The following is a 17,689-nucleotide window of genomic DNA, read 5'->3' as shown; positions in this document are numbered from 1 at the left end:
AATTTAAAGGCAATGCTACCAAATACTAATTAAGTGTATGTAAACTTCTGACCCACTGGGAATGTGATGAAAGAAATAAAAGCTGAAATAAATCACTCTACTATTATTATGACATTTCACATTCTTAAAATAAAATGGTGATCCTAACTGACCTAAAACATGGAATTGTTACTAGGATTAAATGTCAGTAATTGTGAAAAACTGAGTTTAAATGTATTTGGCTAAGGTGCATGTAAACTTCCGACTTCAAATGTACAAGCTACTAATAGCAAGCAAATGTAAATAATAATATTAACAATAACAGGGTGAAAGGGAGGAGATGTTTGATGATATGTTTGACATAAAACACATAAAATGATGAGGGAAATGGCACGGTTGAAAAATCTGCATCTTACTATGCGGTACATTCTGTGCTCTTAAAGCAAGCTGAAGATGGATTCCATACAATGTGGTGCTGAATATTGTGTAATTGATATGTAAAAACAAGCAATTTCTCACTTGTGAGCTTTGAATGTCTGAAATTCCATTTATTTGATTTACCCCATTTAAAACCTGTCAATACTATTGTAATGTAGTATACTTTCAATTTGAAACCTATAAATTCAATTAATAGTTTATTGCACTCATAGAATGGCTTTAGAGAAACATGTTTAACTTAGGCATAACATGAACCTCTGAGTTTTGGTTTACGTTCACCTGAAAAACGAAGTCCAACTTGACAAGAGTGTGACCATTCTTACACATTTTCAGTTAGCCATGGCTGTCATGGAGTTTACAGAAATGCTTCTCAGTGGTTTGGAGAATGACATCCCCCCTCTTAATATCTGAGAAGAAAAGAAGAAAGCATTTCGTCACACACAGCATAATATATCTTGTAATGTGAGTTATGATTAATCACGTGTTGAAGCATCATGGGCCTGTTTCCCAGACCTACGCCTACTCCTGACTCTTGCACTAAAAAACATGCACAATAGTTTGTAGAATGAGATGAGGAGTTTTAAGACTCACTGTGAGACGTGACATCCTGAAACATAGGCATAGTTGCCAGTATAGCGAACCTCACAGCGCACAATGTTGTTGCTGTAGTCAGACTCTGGAACCTGATAGCTGGGGTTCACACTGATCTAAAACACAGAAAGAAAGGGATGAGAGTACAAATTTTCATATTTCATAAAGACAATGAAAATGTGGTCTAAAACAGTTGCAACAGAGTCGTAACAGGGGACGGATAAACATTGATTCCGAACACAGTCAAGGAATTTCAAATCAGCCTTTTTGCTTCTCAGAGCTGGTGTTTGAATACCTTGGGACACGTTGTTCAGCACCAAAGTGCCAATAATGTCATCTGTTTTTGTGACAAACCTTCAGGACGTAGTTCCCAGGTTTCACATCTGTAATATCGATCCACTGGCAGTCGATGTCTGCGTTATAGGTATCATAACATCCTGGACTCAGGCCCTATGATTAGACAACAGTAAGCAGCCCTCTCATGCCATTACAAACAGAGTATTCGACTGTAAGTAAGCATCTCTGCTGGATATCATAGCCTGGTACTGAACAGCCATACAATCTACAGAAAAATAGTAAAAGTTGGATATCCCTTTGATTTGATTTGTCAACATGACATAAAGCAACACGTGTTGTGTCGGTAACCTGGGTGTGTGAGGTGCAGGCAAAGCGTCTGTAGTAGCCGTAGTCACAGGAGCTGTCCTCCAGGCAGAAGCTGGCCTTGTGGCCCTCAGCCACACTCCTCCCACCTGAATCCAGCAGGTCATAGTGGCTGAACTCATCCATGCTGTGGTAATGCCTGGAGAGAAGAAGGACAATGGAGTTTGATCAGTGGCTAAATAACTGATTCAATCACTTTGTCATCACTTTGGCTGGCATTCAATCAAACATGTAGGTAGAAAACTGAGAAAATAATGTTGTTCCAATGCAGAGAAATACATCAAATCAAAGTTTATTTGTCACGTGCGACGAATACAACAGGTGTAGACCTTACAGTGAAATGCTTACTTAAATGCTCTAATCAATAGTGCAAAAAAGGTATTAGGTGAACAATAGGTAAGTGAAGAAATAAAAACAACAGTAAAAAGACAGTGAAAAATAACAGTAGCGAGGCTATATACAGTAGCAAGGCTATATACAGACACCGGTTAGTCAGGCTGATTGAGGTAGTAGGTACATGTAGATATGGTTAAAGTGACTATGCATATATGATGAACAGAGAGTGGCAGTAGCGTAAAAGAGGGGTTGGCGGGTGGCGGGACACAATGCAAATAGTCCGGGTAGCCATTTGATTACCTGTTCAGGAGTCTTATGGCTTGGGGGTAAAAACTGTCCTAAACTTGGCACAGTACCGCTTGACATGCGGTAGTAGAAAGAACAGTCTATGATGGGGGCGGGGGTTTTTGACAATTTTTAGGGCCTTCCTCTGTTACCGCCTGGTGTAGAGGTCTTGGATGGAAGGCAGCTTAGCCCCAGTGATGTACTGGTCCGTACGCACTACACTCTGTAGTGGCTTGCGGTCAGAGGCCGAGCAATTGCTGTTCCAGGCAGTGATGCAACCAGTCAGAAAGATGCTCTCGATGTTGCAGCTGTAGAACCTTTTGAGGATCTCAGGACCCATGCCAAATCTTTTTAGTTTCCTGAGGGGGAATAGGCTTTGTCGTGCCCGCTTCATGACTGTCTTGGTGTGTTTGGAACATTCTAGTTTGTTGGTGATGTGGACACCAAGGAACTTGAAGCTCTCAACCTGCTCCACTACAGCCCCGTCGATAAGAATGGGGGCGTGCTCGGTCCTCCTTTTCCTGTAGTCCACGATCATCTCCTTATTCTTGGTTACATTGAGGGATAGGTTGTTATTCTGGCACCACCCGGCCAGGTCTCTGACCTCCTCCCTATAGGCTGTCTCGTTGTTGTCGGTGATCAGGCCTACCACTGTTGTGTCGTCTGCAAACTTAATGATGGTGTTGGAGTTGTGTCTGGCCATGCAGTCGTGGGGGAACAGGGAGTACAGGAGGGGACTGAGCATGCACCCCTGGGGGGCACCAGTGTTGAGGATCAGTGTAGCAGATGTGTTGCTACCTACCCTCACCACCTGGGGGCGGCCCGTCAGGAAGTTCAGGATCCAGTTGCATTGGGAGGTGTTTAGTCCCAGGATCCTTAGCTTAGTGATGAGCTTTGAGGCTACTATGGTGTGAACGCTGAGCTGTAGTCAAGGAATAGCATTCTCACATAAGTGTTCCTTTTGTCCAGGTGGGAAAGGGCAGTGTGGAGTGCAATAGAGATTGCATCATCTGTGGATCTGTTTGGGCGGTATGAAAATTGGAGTGGGTCTTGGGTTTCTGGGATAATGGTGTTGATGTGAGCCATTACCAGCCTTTCAAAGCACTTCATGGCTACGGATGTGAGTGCTACGGGTCTGTAGTCATTTAGGCAGGTTGCCTTTGTGCTCTTGGGCAAAGGGACTATGGTGGTCTGCTTGAAACATGTTGGTATTACAGACTCAGTCAGGGACATATTGAAAATGTCAGTGAAGACACCTGCCAGTTGGTCAGCACATGCCCTTAGCACACGTCCTGGTAATCCGTCTGGCCCCGTAGCCTTGTGAATGTTGACCTGTTTAAAAGGTCTTACTCACAACGGCTACGGAGAGTGTGATCACACAGTCGTCTGGAACAGCTGATCCTCTCATGCATGCCTCAGTGTTGCTTGCCTAGCATAGACGTGATTTAGCTCATCTGGTAGGCTCGGGTCACTGGGCAGCTCGCGGCTGTGCTTCCCTTTGTAGTCTGTAATAGTTTTCAAGCCCTGCCACATAAGATGAGTGTCGGAGCCGGTGCAGTATGATTCAAACCTGTATTGACGCTTTGCCTGTTTGATGGTTCGTTGCAGGGCATAGTAGGATTTCTTGTAAGCTTCCGGGTTAGAGTCCCGCACCTTGAAAGCGGCAGCTCTACCCTTTAGCTCAGTGCGAATGTTGCCTGTAATCCATGGCTTCTGGTTGGGGTATGTACGTACAGTCACTGTGGGGACGACATCCTCGATGCACTTATTGATAAAGCCAGTGACTGATGTGATGTACTCCTCAATGCCATCGGAAGAATCCCGGAACATATTCCAGTCTGTGATAGCAAAACAGCCCTGTAGTTTAGCATCTGGTTCATCTGACCACTTTTTTATAGACCGAGTCACTGGTGCTTCCTGTTTTAATTTTTGCTTGTAAGCAGGAATCAGGAGGATAGAGTTGTGGTCGGATTTACCAAATGGAGGGTGAGGGAGAGCTTTGTACGCGTCTCTGTGTGTGGAGTACATGTGATCTAGAATTTTTTTCCCTCTGGTTGCACATTTAACATGTTGATAGAAATTTGGTAGAACTGATTTAAGTTTCCCTGCATTAAAGTCTCCGGCCACTAGGAGCGCTGCCTCTGGGTGAGTGCTTTCCTGTTTGCTTATTTCCTTATACAGCTGATTGAGTGCGGTCTTAGTGCATTTTATACGGTTTCAGGTACAGGTCCAGTCAATGAGGCTGAGACATACAAATCTGTTGTACAAAAACAAGCTGCAGGATGTAGGTCAATATGTACCCCGTACTTGATGTTGGTACAGTATGTGACTTACTTCAGAGTATAGCTATGAGCTGAGGTAATGTGAAATGCAGACTTCTGTGGAATCAAGATACTTTTGAATGTATTCATTAAGACAAGGTTAGAGACTTTTCCCTCTGAATGTTCTGGCTACACATCCAGCATCACATTCCTCATATGCAGCAGATGTTATGGGTTGGAGTCAAATATTTAGAAGTGGAAATTGGAGTCAAAAACATTGACAGACTTTTGCATTGCTATATATTGCCAGACAAATCTGTCTGATGAGACCAGTATGTTGATGATCAACATATGGACATTAATCCACTCTGTGTGTGAGAGAGAAGAAATAAGAAAGAGTGAAAGAAAACAGAGTGTTTGTGTAACTGGCAGACAGAGACGGAGACAGAGAAACACACATTTCCAGAACGAGGTGGAAATGGCATATAGACAAACAGACATTGAGAGAGACTCACTGGTGACAACTGTGCCATTCCCAGGAGTAGCGTGGTCTGCTTGGCAGGAAGTCAGCCGTCCCTTGGTTCTTCACCCGTTGTGGGAACCTCAGCAGCATCCGGGTGTCATAGTCTCTGGCGCTGTAAGCCGAACTGCCCCCCCAAAACAACATCAACAATACAATTGAATACAGAACTGAATACAGATTTGAACACAGAATGGGATCGAGTGCATTCATAAGCCATATACACTCTACCTCCTTTTTAAGAAAGCGTATGATCTTACATTTCTGGGAAAGATTTGGAAGAGGGAGGAGTGGTTCCTTTCAAAAAGGATATGGCTGTTTGGGTTAGTTTTGATAATGAGTTTACAGTCTGGCTAGGGATGATTTTTCCACGTAAACTGCAGAGCGTTTAAATGATTCGTTGAATTCTACCATTCCACCCAACTGGTGGTAGGATTCTATTTATCCACTAAATGCATCCCACTGGGCACATCATGTCATTTCAACATGGACATTTGGGTAATATTCCATCAAGATGTTGATCAATAAGATTTCAACCTTTATTCACCCACTCAAAAATACAAGCAGAAGTTTGCTGAATTCCCAATGTGTTATCACCATGCTTTCAACCATCTAAAAGCACAACCAAATTCCAATAGAAAAACAATGTTTGATTTTTGGTTTAGTTGTCATGTAAATGTGCCATCACTGCACTTTCAACCATTTAAAAGCACAACAAAGTAAAATGGTAATACAATGTCAGTTATTACAACAACTTAAAGGGACAGTTCACCCAAATTACAAAATGACACATTGGTTTCCTAACCCTGTAAGCAGTCCAAGGACAAGGTATTACAGCAATTCATGCTTTGGTTTAGTGTCCCTGACACTGTTATATCGGTCCCATGACTTGAATGGGATTCGTGCAACAAATGCTAAAATGTTAGCATGTGGAAAGAGTGCCAGGGAAACTAAACCAAAGCATGAATTACTTTCATCATGATTGCTGTCAGACTGCTTACAGCAGTGGTCACCAACCTTTTCTAAGTCAAGATCAGTTTCTGAGTCAAAATGCAAGCTGAGATATAACGCTAAGATTTTTATTTTACATAACTTAAAAAACGTAAGCCTATGAAACATTAACCTATTTAAAACAGTAAAACAGTTCTGTAGCAATGAGGTTTGTGCAGTACGCTATAGGCCCAATACATTATCACTGCATATTGGCTTTGCTTGAAATGCCCTACCAATGCGTTGTAGTTCGCACAATTTTTTTAAATTACATTTCAAATTTGAGGTAGGCTATATGATCACATTGGTAATAGATCTGTTGTTGTATTACTTGTGAGGCACAGCTGTGTGAGCGTACATTTTAATATTTAGTGGGCTGATGATGCCTGCATCTGATGGTCAGTCTCAGCGGAGGGAGAGAATAGCTTCCCTGTGGCTCAGTTGGTAGAGCATGGTGTTTGCAACGCCAGCATGGTGTGTGCAACGCCAGGGTTGTGGGTTCGATTCCCACGGGGGGCCAGTACAAAAAAAAAATGTGTGAAATGAAATGTATGCATTCACTACTGTAAGTTGCTCTGGATAAGAGCGTCTGCTAAATGACTAAAATGTAAAAATGTAAATGTAATAGGAGACTGGAGTCCGTCCCTCCCCTCTCCCTTTCCTTTGCTGACCAAAAAGTCTGTCTTCCAGCTGATGGCGAAACTCGAGTCCCACAGCATTATTCCTGCCTCATGCACAAATTCATGGTGTTACTCCTATGAACAGAGAAAGTGAAATATTCATCTAATAATAACGCAAGCCTATCTATTCACTTTCCTACTCATTGCAGCTGCAGTGTTGGTTGTAGTGCGAGTCGAAGTAGGAAGAACCCGCATTTTGATAGCCTATAAAAGTGTTGGATAAAAAGTGTTGACAGTGCTGAGTAAGAACTTAAATTCACTCATAAAACAGCAGCTATTTGCTGTGTTCATTGACAGTCTCTCTCTAGTCATGGTTTTAAAAGACTTGAAATCTAACAGTGACAACTTTGCTGTAGCTTTCTTTTAAGCCTGCTACTTTACTGCAGACATGGTAATCTGAGCCATCCGATTGGCCAGCGGTAGGCCTATAGTGCACTTGATTTGCTCTCCGAGCCTGCTGAGAAGGCAGAGTTTGTACCGCCAGACACATAAAATGGTTCAATATTGGATCACCTCACCTACCCAGCACGCAGGGCAGCTGAATTGGGTGCATCTACCGCCAAGAGCGCGAGACAAATACAAAAAAAACAGGAACCCAGAGCGTTATTTGTTTTTTTTACAGAAATATTTGCCAATCGACTGGGAATGCCTTGGATCGCGATCGACTGGTTGGTGACCACTGGCTTACAGGGTAAGGGAACCAATATGCAATTTTGTAATTTGGGTGAACTATCCCTTTAATGTGGTATCACTGTGCTTCATCTAATAGCACAACCAAATGACCTGTATAGCAGTTGAGATTAGGGCAGATTAGGGCAGTGCCCTGTGACAACAATTTTGGACCCCCTTGGACCCCCTAACCCTAACCCTAAATGTGGAGTATGAAATCATTTTTACATAACTAATTTTTGCTATCATTCTTTTTTAACATCCGTTATTAGACAGTGGAAACTCAGAACACTAATTTAACCCACATATTTTCTAGAGGGATGGCTTTAGGCGGAACACAACAGAATCGTACCATATGCATCTGTATTATGAACATGGTCTTTTGCCTGCTAATGCCTGCAATGCAGTGAATAAAACGATATGACAACAATAACGTCTAATGTAACTGGCCCCTCTAACAGTACAACTGGCCCCAGCTTGCCCCCCCCACCCAGTTGAAATGGTCTAGAACCGCCACTGCGTCCAACATCCCATTTATACTTAAGTATACTGACACTTAAATATATTTGAGCAATTACATTTACTTTTGATACTTAAAAAAACGAATATTTGTACACTTTTACTTGAGTCATTTTCTATTAAGATATCTTTACTTTTACTCAAGTATGACAATTGGGTAATTTTTCCAACTTTGAAATGATGTTGACTTTGATTCAACCAGTTAGCGCCCAGTGGGATGTGTATGCTGCTCTAGGGTAAACCAAAACCGCAAACACTCAAGTGTTAAGACTCACACACATTCTGACTCACACCTTGACGTTGTTGGACAATAACCTTCTCTTTAAATCCCATAGAGTTTGTTCCAGTAATACCTTGACAAGCAATTCTCTTCGTTTGCACATCTGAGGTTGTACATAGGAACTCTCTGGACATATACGGAGGCTTGAATGTAGTATGCGTCTGGCACAAGATCAGGCAGACCTAGAGGGGATATATTTGTTTTTAATCACAAATTATTGTAATATCAAGAAAAAACGATGACACAGACCGTATCTTTTTAATCTTTTTACAGCTACATGTAGGCTACTGGACAAAATATTCTGGCATTGCAGCAAACGCATTCCAAATTTCAACCCTTCAAACATGCTGTCCAATAGTCCACAGTCTTACCGTTCTGATGGTACCCTGTACCATACCCAGGTCTCTCTCTGCGCCTGGGACTCTCGTACACGTCATAGTAATTGTAGTAAGGATTATCTGAATCTGAGGTCTTGTATGGGTTGTAAGGATCATCCCCTGCCATCACGTCTTCTCTTCTCGGCGATGGGGACAGTTTGTCCTGTGTCCCATTCGTCGTGCCATTTGCCTTAGTTTCTGCATGGCCACTTGGATGGACATCCTGATGCTGGTGCCCCTGTCCCCTCGGGGGCCTTGGAACTTGAGGTGGTAGCCAGCGCGGGCGTGCTCCTGCACTGGACACTGTGTGAGTAGACGAGGGAGACTGTCTTGAGGAGTCAGAAGGCTTGTTAGCTTCCCCATCTCTAATGATGGTGACCGGTCTCTCCTGCTCTTTATTGGCGCCTCTTTGCTTTGGTGGTCGATATTCTGAGCCGTGACTCAGAAGGCTAAAAACGTTACCATTGTGCGCCCATTGTATTGTCTGCCGTATACCTGGCACTTGGTTATTAACTTGTCTTGTCTCTGGTGGATGCCGCTGAGATTGGACAGTTTGCAGTATCCAAATGAATAAACATACGTGCGCACAGGCATAAAAAATGCCAAATTTACACGCGCCCATAATACAATGAATTACTAAATAGATTGACTAATAATTACAAATATTTTAATTTCTGTGGCCTAGCATTTGTACTTTGAAACTAAAGTACATTAAAGTAAGTCTAATTTACACCAAATGAAATCCTGAAAAACCTGCAACAGTATTGCTATGTTCTCCACGCAACTTCACATCGTTCTGTTCGGAGGTTTGCAGATGCGCTAAGAGTGGGGAGGAGGAGTTGAACATTTGACGTTTCTAATTCGGTTTTTAGACAAGCTCGGTGCTCATGTAATAAATAGACGGAAAGGCTACTTGACACCGACCCTCCAAATGGCTCTGCTCCAGAGTTGGATAACAGAAAACCATGTGTTATGGTTTTTCTTGCACTGTCTGAAGTTACATAACTGTCTGACATAAGGCTTTGTGTAATGTAATTCGAAAGAGGGGAGGATGTGTAGCCTAAAAACTAACCATGGAGTAAAATGACAATTATTCAGCATTTTGTAAATGAAATATGAATGTTTAATTTGCTTTTAGATACATTTATCTAGGATACATAGTGGCTCAATGAATCAACAGGTCCCTCAGTAAATACCTATGTCACCCTGATATATTACGAATTGCAATTAGTACAGTATGTTACAAATTTGCAAAACGTACAATATTGTACTAATTTGCGAACACTTATAATATGTTGAGGCAAATTTGTACAATATTGTACGTTCTGGGTAATCAAGGTGGAATCACTGATGTGTAGACTTTGCTAATGACTGCTTATGTCTTGGAAAAACACAACACAGTAAAAGCACGTCTTTCTGCAACTATCCCACCCAGGAGAATATCCTGGGAGAAAACACCGCAGTATTTTATAGTCAGACCTTAGTTGGGAAGATTCTGATGGCCTTTTTCTCATCGCATGTGATAAGAAAATAAGTTCCTCAGCCAGATTAACAGGAACGCAAATGTTATGACAAATAGCACTTACTCTGTCGGATGAACTCTGACAAAAGTGCAACCCATTGTGCCAAAATCTCAGCACATCAACTTTCTCATAGGAGGAGCTCTGAAATGTAAACAGGATTGCATGATGGGTTTACATGTCATTGGAAAGTCCACTCCCAAGTCCCATCAACCTAAACTGAACAAAATATTCCAGTTATACTTTTCCAATACCCTCTTTCTTTTTGGCAATGTGATTATCTTATTTTCAAGCTTTCCAATATGATTTTATGTCGCAGTTATTTTATGCAATGAACACATTAAGGTCTCTGTGTTCTTTCACTCGGGAGTGTTTTATTGTGGCCTCTGGTTGCAGTGTGACCACGTTGACCCCTAAAGCCCAGGACAAATCTAAACCTTTACTCTTCTCTTGCAGTATGCCACTGAAAACACTTCCCTGTTGTTAACACTAGGCCTAGGGACATAATACACGGTTGGGAAATCTTAATCAATGGTTTTCATTTTTCTCTGTCTAGCCGTCTTTATACATGACTGACCACAGCAGCCACGACTGCACTGCAGTACCAGATGAAAAAAACAGAACACAATCTAATCTCTCAATCCACAGCCAACACTGCTGTACACTATCAAAATACACAAAGTACAATGTACACTAAGAATCCTGAAACTAAGGGAGCAATGTTATATCCACACCCACATGTGACATTAGGGGACAGGTTGTAGCAAACCAATATACTGCATATTTTTTATGTCACATAGTTTTGTAATAGGAATGTTTTCCATTGGACACTGGGCACTTTCTATTAGTCATTAATTCAACAGTATTGCACATTGCAGATAGACTAATCAATGTGTCCACAAAGCTCTTTTCATCAACCACAAAAAGACAAAATATGGAAATATGGAAAGAAGCACTTGTTTTTGACCTCCTAAAATTATAATAAATGAACATATTGTATTTTTGCATAAATTGGCATAGAATTTGTCATTGACCTAACACTGTGGAAAAATCCTACTTTATAGAATAGGCCAGCCAGTAGTGATTTATAAAAGTCTGCTTTGCACATCTGCTTTCCGACAAGCGTCACATGACTTCACATCATCCCTTGTGTAAGCTCTCTAAAGGCAAATCAGAGCCAAGAGGCATTATTTGACTTCCCCAAAATGTGCCCGCCAACCGTCTTGGAATTGAATAGCAGACATTTGATCCCGTGAGGTGGAGTAGCCATTGGATATAGTCAAAACACAGTTCAATCTGAAATAAGCAACAAAGACAACTATGGGGATACAATGATCTATTTAAATGTACAGGGCTCTCAAAAGGAACAGTACCCATAGTGAAAAAACAGGCTTCTAACAAACAGTTGTGACAAACCTTTGGCTAATTTGCAGCAAACTCAGTATGAATATGCAAATTTGATCAGGTTTTTGGTTGCTGTGTGTTAACTACATGAACCAAATCACATAGAACTTTAAATGAACTTGCTTCTCACAGAGAAAACTAAACTAAACATACAAAATATACCAAACTACGTATTCAATGTCTTAACAGATACAAATAAATCCAATACAACTTGAAGTCATCAGCATGGTAATGAAGAAAAGAGCAAAGACTGGATACTCCCCCCAAAAATATTAAATAAACAATTTATATGTTGCTACAACATTTACATTAGAGAACTGTGAACACTATGGGGATATTGACCGTAGGATGTTTAAAGGGGCAACTACAGAATTTACATCAGCCAAGTGATAACTGAGCAATAGCTTTCAACCAATGGAAGATTAAAAGATAATTAACAACACTGAAATAATTAAAACAGAAAATTCAAACACAGTTCAGAACTATTGACTTTTCTGAGTGAACTTTGGAGAACTTTGAACCCTGTAGAAGTCCTTCGTCCAAAGCTTGTTGAATGCATGCACTGAAACAATCAGAAAACACACAACAACAAAATGTGGATACTGAAAACAATTACTGAAAACATTTTCTATTTTGGCATCTTAAAAGGTAGACTCAGCAGCTAATGAGCGTGTTCGGCTTTGGAAAAACGAAGTCAGCTGTTACGAAGTTACCTTGGTCTTGGTATGCTTCTCACTGAAACTGGCTTTCTAAATATTTTTCAGCAAGGAAACAATGTTTCTGCCGTGTACAAATGCTATATAAACAAACGATGTAGCTAGCATAAACTGGGACTTAGGCCTACTAAATCTCCCTTTAAATGTGTTGCCAACTGTTCCTAGAGAGGCACAGTGTACAAGATTTTTCTCCAGCCATGCCTCAACACAATTGGTTCAAACTAATCAACTAATTATGATATTCAATCTAGACTGGGGACTTCATCATTAAGAGACAGTTGTCTACTAGTTGTCTTTGGTTCCTGACTCAGGTGTATAAGGCTTGCATGGAAGAAAACCAACCAAAAATGGTGTTATGCCTAATATGGCAATTCAAAAATGAATTCATGTTAGCTTTCATTTCAAAGCCATGTGTGCAAGAAGCTTTGACTTGGTGAACACATAGTTCTCTGTCCACAGATTGATTGAAGGCCAAAATCAGTTTTTTGTTGTCTTGTAACTGATTGCTACTAGAAAGAGAGAAGGAACAACATGATCAAGATGTGCTAGCTACTAGTTCAAAGCAATGAAAGATCTAATTGTTACAAAGAATGAATGTATTGGCTACATTTTTGAGAATAACACATGCATTTGCATTCCTTACCAAGCTTGAAGAGGACACGCTCATTTATCACTCAATAAAAGTGTTATGAGGGACTGCACCACAAACATCTTTCCAGGGAGTTGACGCATCCTCCTCCCAATACAGCCCCTTCCAACACAACGGGTAGGGGAGGGGTATCCATCTGCAAAAAGTAAAGTCTTGCTTTGACGTCAAGTCAGCTCATATTGTTGTAACCTTAGCTGTTGTGCTAGCTAACATGCTACTGAACAGTGACACTAGCTTATTGACATCCATATTGGTATTAAAAGACAAGCGTATTCACCTAAAAATACAAGTGTTTACGCAAATCATTATTTAGCTAGCTATCACATTAATTGTGCAAAAATACGATAGATTAAAACTGGTATCAACAAAATGTGTTTCACTCTATACCATAAAGCATGACATTGCTAACTGGGGATCAATTAGACAACACCCTTTTTTTGTTTATAGGAAGCTTAATGAATAAGTTAGACACTCACCTGAACACTTTGGTAGGTAGCAAGCTAGATAGTTTGGTTTCCATTTTCCAAAATATTTTTCTAAGCCCCCTGATTGGTCGTCAACGGTTACTTGTCTTGGAACTCATGTGTTCATCAGAAACTGCTTCTGATGAACAGTTTGCCTCTAGTGACAATACATATTATTGTTGCCAAAGGTTTGCCGCAGATTCACCAGTAGTGGCAAACATTTGCGAACTTGCAACATTTTGTGGCACACCATTTACAGTGCCTTCAGAAAGTATTCACACCCTTGACTTTTTCCACATTTTTCCACATTTTGTTGTGCTACAGCCTGAATTTAAAATGTATTAAATTGAGATGTGTCAATAGCCTACACACAATACCCAATAATGCCAAAGTGGAATTATGTTTTTAGAAAGTTTTACAAATTAATTAAAAACCAACAGCTTAAATGTCTTGAGTCAATAAGTATTCAACCCCTTTGCTATAGCAAGCCTAAACAAGTCACATAATAAGTTGCATGGAGTCACTCTGTGTACAATAATAGTGTTCAACATGATTTTTAAATGAGTACCTCATCTCTATACCCCACACATACAATTACATTTAATGTCCCTCGGGCGAGCAGTGAATTTCAAACACAGATTCAACCACAAAGACCAAGGAGGTTTTCCAATGCTTCGCAAAGAAGGGCAGATAGATCTAAAAATAAAGTAGACATTGAATATCCCTTTGAGCATGGTGAAGTTATTATCAATACAGCCAGACACTACAAAGCTACAGGAGTCCTTCCTAACTCAGTTGCCGGAGAGGAAGGAAACCGCTCAGGGATTTCACCATGAGGCCAAACAGTTACAGAGTTTAATGGTTGTGATTGGAGAAAACTGAGGATGGATCAACAACATTGTAGTTACTTCACAATACTAACCTAAACAACAGTGAAAAGAAGGAAGCCTGTACAGAACAAAAATATTCCAAAACATGCAGCCTGTAAAACTGCAAAAAATGTGGCAAAGAAATAAACTTCATGTCCTGAATACAAAGCGTTATGTTTGGGGCAAATCCAACACTCTTTCTAAATTATCTGCCGAAATTGTTGCAACCCCTATTACTAGCCTGTTCAACATCTTTTTCGTATCGTCAGATTCCCAAAGATTGGAAAGCTGCCGCAGTCATCCCCCTCTTCAAAGGGGGTGACACTCTAGACCCAAACTGCTACAGACCTATATCTATCCTACCCTGTCTTTCTAAGGTCTTCGAAAGACAAGTTAACAAACAGATTACCGACCATTTTGAATCCCACCGTACCTTCTCCGCTATGCAATCTGGTTTCAGAGCTGGTCATGGGTGCACCTCAGCCATGCTCAAGGTCCTAAACGACATCATAACCGCCATCGATAAGAGACATTACTGTGCAGCCGTATTCATCGACCTGGCCAAGGCTTTCGACTCTGTCAATCACCACATTCTTATTGGCAGACTCGACAGCCTTGGTTTCTCAAGTGATTGCCTCGCCTGGTTTACCAACTACTTCTCTGATAGAGTTCAGTGTGTCAAATCGGGGTGCCACAGGGTTCAATTCTTAGGCCGACTCTCTTCTCTGTATACATCAATGATGTCGCTCTTGCTGCTGGTGATTCTCTGATCCACCTCTATGCAGACGACACCATTCTGTATACTTCTGGCCCCTCTTTGGACACCGTTAACTAACCTCCAGACGAGCTTCAATGCCATGGCCTATTTATTGCCTTAACTCCCTTATCTTACCTCATTTGCACACATATAGACTTTTGGTTTTCTTTTTTTCTACTCTATTATTGACTGTATGTGTAACTCTGTGTTGTTGTATGTGTTGAATTGCTATGCTTTATCTTGGCCAGGTCGCAGTTGCAAATGAGAACTTGTTCTCAACTAGCATACCTGGTTAAATAAATAAAAACAACACATCACTGAGTACAACTTTTCACATTTTCAAGCATGGTGGTGGTTATGGGTATGCTTGTCATCGGCTAGGACTAGGGAGTTTTTTGGGATAAAAATTACTGGAATAAAGTTAAGCACAGGCAAAATCCTAGAGGAAAACCTGGTTCAGTCTGCTTTCCAACAGATACTGGGAGACTAATTCAACTTTCAGCAGGACAATAACCTAAAACACAAGGCCAAATCTACACTGGAGTTGCTTACCAAGACGACATTGAATGTTCCTGAGTGGCCTAGTTACAGTTTTGACCTAAATTTACTTGAATATATATGTCAAGACTTGAAAATTGTTGTCTAGCAATGATCAACACACAACTTGAAAGAGCTTGAAGTATTTTTAAAAAGATAATGTGGATAAAGCTCTTAATAAAGATGTACCGAGAAAGACTTACAGCTGTAATCGCTGCCAAAAGTGATTTTAACATGTATTGACTAAAGGGTGTGAATACTTACGTGAATTAGACATTTCTGTATTTAATTTTCAATACATTTGCAAAAATGTCTAAAAACACATTTTTCCATTTCATTATGGGGTATTGTGTGTAGATGGGTGAGAAAAATAACAATTTAATCAATTTTGAATTCAGGCTGTAAAACAACAAAATGTGGAATAAGTCAAGGGGTATGAACACTTTCTGAAGACACTGTAATTTGGAGCAAATTTGCAGGAGTTTTGCCACAAATTAACTTTCCTGTCTTTGGAAAGTATATCAGTGTCAAATTATGTTAATTGGAAAAACAAAAGCAGCCTCAAAAGACATGTAAACAATGGTACATATTTTTTGTATTGTTTTCTCGCTGGAGCAGGCTAGTACTCCTATCAGCGTGGTTTTCCATTCATCTGTTAAAGCATTCAAATAGAAAATGTTGTGTATTTTCCACTTAAGTTATATATATATACACTATAGATTTATTATAAGTAGAGTTCTATTTCCAGTAAATCGAACAGACGGTCTATCTTTCCAGAGGATAAAGGAGGAAAGAAATGTTGATTAGTCATTTGAACATGATTTGATTAGTTGGCTGTAATTGCCAAGACTTTTATGATTCAGCATACCAATAGTTCCCCAAAAAGTGAAAATATGCGTAGTTGTTTCTGGGTTGGTTCCTCTGTTCCACCGAACAGCAGAACCATCTGTACTGGCCACTGTTTGTCAAGTAATTTATTGAATCGCTCCATGCAGACTGCTCTCTCTGGTAAGGGCAGCACAGTGTTCCTAGCCAGTGGAACCACATATGCAAGCCATTAGCCAAGTTCCTCTGTCCACGTGGCTTGAATTCTCGCTTTCCGACTTTGGGCACAGACAGCCTTGTGGACACGGCAGGAATTATTCAGACTGCCACTTCTAAAAAGTATTGGATAAGAAACTTCTGTCAGCAGTAGGAAATGAGGCTGCAGGAACTGACATCAACTGCATCCTAATATCTCAAGCAAACAACTTCAACTGGTAGATCAGAGCCAGATTGGATATAGGCTATGGCAGAAATATACCAGTGTTTTAGATTTTTTTTTTCACCTTTCAACATCAAGACAAAGATATCCCACTCGGCAAAAACTGGTTGAATCAACGTTGTTAACACGTAATACAAAATAAAGATATATATATGATGAGTGAAAACAGAGATATCACTGTAAGGGAATTTCTTATTTTTTAAATTCAACTTTTAACCTAAATCCAATGACATGGTTAAATGTTTTACATTTTACTTTGAATTCACGTTAGTTGACAACTCAGACAAATGTAAATCAAAACTAGACGTTAAAATGACGTCTGGGCACAGTGGGATATGTTTTCCCTACCTCTAAACGTCCTTGTTCAAATTGCTCTGCTTAGTATGGGCTGCTTAGTGGTGATACTATCATGTCTTCCTCCTGTCCCTCACATACACCCCAACACAGCTTATTATTTTCCTCCCTCAAGTATTTTATCCAGTCACCGTTTCCCAATCCACATCCCCTTTGCAACACAACATCAGTCAAATTATCTTCTGGTCATAATTTCCAACACCACCAAGCATTTGAAACTAGGCTTCCACTTCTATACTGCAGACAAATAAACATCAAGATGGAAATGGTCAATGTTTTTTCTTTCATAAACTGCTGGTTTCGATTACTCAACTCAATTTAAGAGTATAGAACTGCATCTTGGCAGCACACACATATACACATACCACAGGCTACGTGGCATTCTGCACGTGTAGGCTTCCAAATATCAGTAGGCTTATACACAGCATCCAGGAGGAGCCCCTAACTGAGGCAGAGATGAACCCCAGAGACCCCCACACTGTACTGCCCCAGCCCACAACTACACTGGAGCTGCTAGTTTCACTTCTACTCCATAATGATCAGTTATTTTCAACCTCCTAAAGTCTGGCA

The 17,689-nt window shown here is 40.6% G+C and overlaps 1 protein-coding gene and 1 long non-coding RNA gene across 3 annotated transcripts; both read right to left on the bottom strand.

Moving 5' to 3' along the window:
• Window positions 1–216: 216 nt before the first annotated feature.
• Window positions 217–9,431, bottom strand: LOC115159447 (protein-lysine 6-oxidase). The gene is made up of 7 exons (XM_029709164.1): window positions 8,580–9,431; window positions 8,282–8,390; window positions 5,066–5,197; window positions 1,654–1,807; window positions 1,363–1,458; window positions 1,009–1,124; window positions 217–824 (listed from the first exon to the last, which is right to left on the bottom strand). The coding sequence occupies exons 1-7, from the start codon at window positions 9,205–9,207 to the stop codon at window positions 818–820; spliced, it is 1,242 nt and encodes a 413-aa protein (XP_029565024.1). The 5' UTR covers window positions 9,208–9,431; the 3' UTR covers window positions 217–817.
• Window positions 9,432–11,426: 1,995 nt separating this feature from the next.
• LOC115160217 (uncharacterized) lies at window positions 11,427–13,545 on the bottom strand. 2 transcript variants are annotated; one of them, XR_003869038.1, is made up of 3 exons: window positions 13,351–13,545; window positions 12,869–13,010; window positions 11,427–12,071 (listed from the first exon to the last, which is right to left on the bottom strand). It is a non-coding gene; the product is annotated as an uncharacterized LOC115160217 (long non-coding RNA). The 2 variants fall into 2 exon arrangements; XR_003869037.1 differs by lacking the exon at window positions 11,427–12,071 and adding an exon at window positions 12,648–12,734.
• Window positions 13,546–17,689: the final 4,144 nt, after the last annotated feature.

This window comes from Salmo trutta, chromosome 23, assembly GCF_901001165.1.
Source record: "Salmo trutta chromosome 23, fSalTru1.1, whole genome shotgun sequence".
In the NCBI taxonomy this organism is placed as follows: Eukaryota; Metazoa; Chordata; class Actinopteri; order Salmoniformes; family Salmonidae; genus Salmo; species Salmo trutta.
Note: the sequence above shows the minus strand (reverse complement) of the source record. Positions and strands in the feature narration are given on the sequence as shown.

Excerpts from the sequence above, each read along its gene's own strand:
- LOC115159447 (XM_029709164.1), bottom strand. The coding sequence starts at position 9,207 with ATGGGCGCGTGTAAATTTGGCATTTTTTATGCCTGTGCGCACGTATGT. Across the intron at positions 8,391-8,579 it reads TACAGGGTACCATCAGAACG|GTCTGCCTGATCTTGTGCCA; the intron begins GTAAGACTGTGG and ends TATCCCCTCTAG. Across the intron at positions 5,198-8,281 it reads GAAGAGAATTGCTTGTCAAG|TTCGGCTTACAGCGCCAGAG; the intron begins GTATTACTGGAA and ends TTGGGGGGGCAG.